Source organism: Carassius auratus, chromosome 45 (assembly GCF_003368295.1).
Source record: "Carassius auratus strain Wakin chromosome 45, ASM336829v1, whole genome shotgun sequence".
Taxonomy (NCBI): Eukaryota; Metazoa; Chordata; class Actinopteri; order Cypriniformes; family Cyprinidae; genus Carassius; species Carassius auratus.
The window spans coordinates 15,525,863-15,532,736 of record NC_039287.1 but is presented as its reverse complement, the minus strand read 5'-3'; the positions used below and the strand labels follow the sequence as shown (position 1 = coordinate 15,532,736).

General features: G+C 34.6%; 1 protein-coding gene and 1 long non-coding RNA gene across 3 annotated transcripts; both read right to left on the bottom strand.

Moving 5' to 3' along the window:
- Window positions 1-117: 117 nt before the first annotated feature.
- On the bottom strand, window positions 118-1,970 carry LOC113062761 (uncharacterized). 2 transcript variants are annotated; one of them, XR_003278588.1, is made up of 3 exons: window positions 1,885-1,970; window positions 961-1,029; window positions 118-672 (listed from the first exon to the last, which is right to left on the bottom strand). It is a non-coding gene; the product is annotated as an uncharacterized LOC113062761 (long non-coding RNA). The 2 variants fall into 2 exon arrangements; XR_003278587.1 differs by lacking the exon at window positions 1,885-1,970 and having other exon boundaries at window positions 961-1,839.
- A 2,893-nt stretch (window positions 1,971-4,863) lies between these two features.
- Window positions 4,864-6,874, bottom strand: LOC113062709 (protein transport protein SEC31-like). Its single transcript, XM_026232677.1, has one exon. It carries the CDS (start codon window positions 6,613-6,615, stop codon window positions 4,864-4,866), a length of 1,752 nt encoding a protein of 583 aa, XP_026088462.1. The 5' UTR covers window positions 6,616-6,874.

Genomic DNA, 6,874 nt, shown 5'->3' with positions numbered 1-6,874 from the left:
AAGCTCATTTATATTAAAAAAATTGAGTTGAACCAACTTAACATTTTAACTGATTTTAGATCCTCAGCTATTGGGGTCTCCTTAGTAATCGCATCTTAAATAAATTAAACAAGCAAATTACACAAAATAAAGCATTTCAGTTTATTTTTTTGACAGGCTGTGGTGAAGGTGAAGCCTAAAACCACACATCATAAATGTACAACAAAATGTGACAAATATACAAATGGAGCTTCATTTCCAACATGTTATTTTCTTGGTTTTTCACCCTTTGCAACACTTCTTAAAGGGTTTACATTTTTCAAACATTTACATTTTTTTTTTTGTAACACAGAGATTGCAAACTTCACAATCGATTACACTTTTTTTTCACCCTTTGCAACAATTTTTCTTACATTTACTTTTGGAACACACGACAAATATCGTAAGAATAAATCAAGAATTTAATCGAACAGTTGCAGACAAACATTACACATTGAGCTCATTGGGGTAACTCAGATTAATTGCATAAATTAGGCCAAGCAGAGAAACACAAGCCTTTTACACCTTCCAATTACATCATCACCTCTATGCCTTCCAGCACTATCCTAGTCTGTAATGGATCATCTGTTGAGCCACCTTTCATGATGATTTTAAGTGTGAGCAGTTCCAGTTTCTCCTTATTCCCATGAGTATCTTTAAAAAACAAAACAAAGCAAATGTGTATTTACTTACAACACCACTTGATATTTTTTCTGATTGTTTCTCAGTGCAAAAAAATAAATTTCAATGAAATATCACACACACATACACAAAAATATATGATTTTGAAATAGACATGTATATTTAAAAATTAAATAAGTGATTTGCAGCCATTCATTTTATTTTTAGCTATGTTGGTTGAATTTAATTAACTGCCTTTATATAAGTTGTTTATTTAGTTTTGGAGAGTAACTTGGTTTTTGATCGATTTCAGATGCTCACCTGATGGTGCTTGATGAGATTCTCAGAGAGGCAGACAGTTAAGCATAGAATTACAACTTCTGGGCTGGTCTAAAAAGTAAAACAAAATGTGGCTTGTTATGCTGCATACACACAAAATCACAACTACAGTGACTCCATAGAGTTTGTGAATCAAGGCATTCTTTGACCAACTCATCTCTAATGACGGTGAAACTGCTGATGGAAATGAAGTTGAAAGGAAAATGAATTTTGAAAGAGAAAATAAAAAATCTATACACCACAACAATGATCTGAAATTTCTACAGTGAAGATTTTTTTTTAAGCTAATTGGAGAATGGCCAAGTCAGTCAGTTGATTCACACAAAATGTTTTCATTATTTACTCATCCTCACACTGTTCCTAATTAATGACTTTCTTTAGATAAACAGAAAGTGATTTTCAATCCTGATCCCGAGGAGCCACCGCTCTGCACATTCTACCTTATCCATTAATGGCCCTCTCTTCGGATGAGCGGCAGAGGGAACACAGGTTTAAATTTACAGTTGTGATCATAATTTAGAAGGTTTACTAGACAGAGGAATCATTGTCATTTAGAAATAAGTTTGCATGTGTCTGAATCGAGATCACCATTATTCAATTATCATGCATACATATTGACATGTAGCATATATTTTACAATGTAATATAAACCAAACCTCAAGATTAACCTGTGCCCAGGCCCAGACTGCCACTTATGGAGAATATGAGAACAATTATTATTATTATTATTCTGGAATGGATTAACACGAACAGACTCTGTTTTCATAAGTATTGATAACACGTTTCTAATTTCAGAAGCATTATTCAGAATCAGAAATTCAGTTTAACAGTTCCTTTTTAGATCACAAACGCAATAAACAAGATAAATCTAATATTATACTTAGTTTCCAAAAAAAGTTAGCTTACCTCTTCTCACCGTCTTCACATGTGCTTCACAAAATGGCTCCTTGGCAGGAAACAGCATATCACATGGCTCACATTCAAATACTTAAAATGTTATGCTATATTTACTTAATTTTAACATAATTGTACTAGTAGTTGTCATGATTTAGAAGACCAGACCAGAAACTCAACTATTTTCTGCAATTCTCCAGCTGTGATCCTTGGAGAGTCTTTAGCCACTCAAACTCTCCTTCTCACCATGCATTAGGACGATATAGACACACGTCCTCTTTCAGGCAGTTTCGTAACATTTTCTGTTGATTGGAAATTCTTAATTATTGTCCTGATGGTGGAAATGGGAATTGTCACTGCTCTAGCTCTTTTCTTAAAGCCACTTCACCAATTTTTGAAGCTCAATCATCTTTTGCTGCACATCAGAAATATATTCTTTGGTTTTTATCATTTTGAAGGATTAATAAGGGCATTTGGGCTTTGTTTTCCCTCCACTTTATATTTCTGTGAAACAGGAAGCAATGGCTGGATAATTTCATGTTTATAATCACGCTGGAGTGCTCAAAATTGTGATTATATTAGAAAGGGAATATACTTCAGAGATATTTTACTCATAAGAATTTCTAGGGGTGCCAATAATTGTGTTCAACGAGTATTTGAGAAAAACATTAATTTCATAAAGATATTTCCCCTCCGTTTTAAATTCTTATTATCCAATGAAAGGATACATTCTTGTGAATTTTTTTAAATAAAAAAATCAAAAGGATTAACAATGCAGATGAATTTTCACAGCCTTTTTTGATCATATTTGCCAAGGGTGCCAATATTTGTGGGCATGACTGTATAGCACCACCTATGTGTTCCTTGTACTGAAAGAGAGTTGAGAAAAGAAATGTTCCAAGTGTTGGGAATATATATTTTACTGTTAATAAAAGGTTCACTTGAGATGCCTTGTGTTTCTTTGAAATCATTCTGAATTGGCCTACATCAATTTATTACATTAAAAATGCAATGAAACATTGAAATTGTACTATGTCATACAGTAAAACAAAATATGTCATATGGTAAAACATCGAATTTTAAAAGAAATAAAAATAAATACTTTGTTTGTTTACATGGTTCATGAAAATAATGGAGGAGAGCTAGTATGATATATATATATACACATAACTTCAAGGCATTTTTGACTAATTTCTAGCAAAAAAATAGAACAAATTTCCATAGATGACATGCTGTAGCCGTTAAAAACAAAATATGTAGTATTTGTGGTGTAGGTGTTTATATTTTGCAACTTGTTATAGAATACTTACAGATCAACTATTACATTCTTGGTTGTATTTATTTTTTCATGAATATCGAATATCAATATTAATTTATTTCTAAAAATCACTTCGTTTTACCGTATGACATTTTCAAGGACTGTATACAAAGAAACACATTAAAATGTCATATATTGTTATTTTTTATAAAGGGCACTTATAAAAACAAAAAATATACACATAGATTTACACAAAAAATGCTAGATTTAATTTGTCTTTTTATTTTTATTTTTTTACTGTTTTGAAATTCTAAAACGTCACTGACCCATATATATATATGTAATTTTCTGAAACTGAAATTTAATGACAAAAAGAATCGGTAATCTTGGCTAAGACAATTACTTTTCATGTGATATACAGTACAGACCAAAAGTTTGGACACACCTTCTCATTCAAAGAGTTTCCTTTATTTTCATGACTATGAAAATTGTAGAGTCCCACTGAAGGCATCAAGGACTATTTGATCAAGAAGGAGAGTGATGGGGTGCTGCTCCAGATGACCTGGCCTCCACAGTCACCGGACCTGAACCCAATCCAGATGGTTTAGGGGTGAACTGGACCACAGACTGAAGACAAAAGGACCAACAAGTGCTAAGCATCTCTCAGGGAACTCTCAGGAGACCATTTCAGGTGACTACCTCTTGAAGCTCATCAAGAGAAAGCCAAGAGTGTGCAAAGCAGTAATCAAAGCAAAAGGTGGCTACTTTGAAGAACCTACAATATGACATATTTTCAGTTGTTTCACACTTTTTTATTATGTATATAATTCCATATATAATTCCACATATGTTAATTCATAGTTTTGATGCCTTCAGTGTGAATCTACAATTTTTCATAGTCATGAAAATAAAGAAAACTCTTTAAATGAGAAGGTGTGTCCAAACTTTTGGTCTGTACTGTACAACAATCTATTAAAGTCTATTTTAACACTATTTTAATAAGCAGTCTGAATAAAATTCAATGTATTTTAACTGAATTTAAATAAAATAATTTCGCTTTAAGGATATTGATTGATTGCTGAAATGAATTGTAATTAAGAGTTCATTTTAAAACATTTCATCTGTGTTAAATTTAGTGTATTTTACAACACTATAAATTTGCAGTTTTGGCCTCATTTTATACAATATAATTTGTAAAAAAAATAAAATAAAATATATATATATATATATATATATATATATATATATATATATATATGTAAGATATTATTTCTGAAGAGCACAATGATAATAAACATGCGATTCGAACCATATTATTCAAAATTATATTACATTTTATGGTAAATTGTCACCAAAAACATCATTTTATATTTTCATTTCAAGTGCAAAAGTACATTTCAAGTCAATTAATGCAGACTGTATATATATATATATATATATATATATATATATATATATATATATATATATATATATATATATATATATATATAATAATATTATATATTAAAAGCATTTAAAATACATTAACAAATGCACACACTTGAAATTTGAATGAATTCTTTATTCTTTTACATATGCTTTATTAGTACATCAACATAGAACACAACAGAATTAAAATGAACACTTCTGTATGTTATAAAACATAGTCATGAAAGCACACTCTTTAAGTACACTTAAGTAGCCTTACATTTTCTGCAAATACACTTTTTTTTGCCATTAGATAGAGTGAGTTATAAATATGGCTGTATGTTAAACAGTGATTTTGGATCCTTTAGGAATTCTTCAAATAGGTCATTTTGTGTTTTTCCATCCTTTTCCGACTTCTTCTCTTTATTTAGCCTTTTTAACTTTTTCTCCGCCCAGCTGAAAGGACCAGCTCTTATTTTCCCTTTGGTCTTAGGCTTCTCTTGACCTTTTAAACATTGTTGGTTCTCTTTCTTAGGACCATGGTTGTAGTCTACGCAGAACAGCCTCGTCAGTCGCTCATCCAGTTCTTTTTGTAACGCTTCAGCTTTGGAGTCTCCACATGTCTTTTTCCCAGAGTCACTTGACTGCTCCAGAACCTTGGGATGGACCTTCTCAAACTTTCCTTTCTGCTTCACCACAGCATCCAGCGTCTGCTCATGATCAGCCTTCTCAATCTCTCTGAAAGGTATCTGTGTCTCTGTGTGCTCCACAAACTCATCATCTCCAGATTCAATGTCCATTAGGACAAGTAATGAAGCGGCCGACTTTGGCTTCACCTCAACACATTTAGGAATTTGTCTTGGAGGAACCATAACTCGGTCCGTCGATTGTTTTTCCACTGAATGAGACAGAGATTCTGGAGTTGGTTCTGCCCATGATGGTCCTTCAGCTGGTGGAGCCAGATGTTGAGATGCTCTTTGAACCATCTTGGGTCCTTGAACAAAAGATCCAGCAGGTTTTGGAGCAAAATGTCTAGAGGTTCTTTGAATCATCAATCGTTCAGCTACCGGTTGCAGTGGTGTACTCTTGATGGCTGGTGGAACCAGGTTTAGAGAGGCCCTATGAACCATCGGTGGTTCCCCCTCTGGTGACTTAGAGGATGTAGACCTGGACATTGATCTTATTTGTTTTAGCGTTAGCTTCTGTGGAACCGCCCATGATTCTGTGGCTGGTTGAGCCTGGTGTCTAGATGTCTTTGGAACCATCTCAGGGTCCACCACAAAAGAACGACGCAGAGGTTTGGTCTCAGTAGCTTTTGGAGCAAAATGCCTGGAGACTTCTTGAACCATCAGTGGTGTATCAACTGATTGCAGTGGTCTGCTCTCAATGGCTTGTGGTTGTGGAGATGGGTATTGAGAAGCACTTTGAACTGGAAGTTCTGCCATTGATAAAGGAGGTTCTTCCACTGATGATTTTATGAAGGAAGAGCCAGGCAGGTGTTTAACCTCAATGGCTGGTAAAGCTGGGTGTTGAGATACCCTCTGAACCAGCAATGGCTCTTCCCTTGATGATAGAGATCTGGTCTCAGTGGCCAGTGGAGGCAGGTGTCGAGGGACCCTTTTAGCCACCAATGGTTCTTCCACTGATGACTTTATGAAGGGAGAACCAGCCAGGGTTTTGATCTCAGTGGCTGGTGGAGTTGGTTGTGGTTTGACCTCAATACGTAATGGAGTTGGGTCTTTGGTCTCCTCTTCCTTCATTTTTTTGTTTCTCTTCTCTTTATCCTCTCTGTTGGTCTCATGTTCACTTCCTGTTACCATAATCTTTCTTTTTTCTTCAGCCTGCCTGATTTCCTCATTCTCACTCCATCCCTTCATCATCATCTCATCCTTTTGACCTTCTTTCGTATTTTTCTTTATCTGGCCAATATTGCCAACATCAAAGGGTCTACTCACCCCTTCCATTGGGGCCCATTCTGGTACTGTCCACCTCTGCACCTCCTTTTTTGTTCTCCTTTTGGGTATGCAGTGAACATAACATTGAATCCATTTAAACAGACTGCGAAACAGTGCCATTCTAAAACACTGCTGCAGAATACTGCCAATGTGCTGTGAAATGTCTACCAAGAGTCTCTTCGGAGCTGCAAAGCGAATGGTTGGGTTAAATATCCACAAAAGATCTGTTCTAGTGTATCTGACAACAATTGTACCAGATAGCAGTCAGAGCAGCAACTTAACAGCTTTCAGATTACTATGACATCATAATGCTGTAATGTGTGAAAATTCTACATTCCGCAGTTTCCAGTAAGTTCATTAGAGAAGCATCTGATGCACA

Excerpts from the sequence above, each read along its gene's own strand:
- LOC113062709 (XM_026232677.1), bottom strand. The coding sequence starts at position 6,615 with ATGGCACTGTTTCGCAGTCTGTTTAAATGGATTCAATGTTATGTTCAC.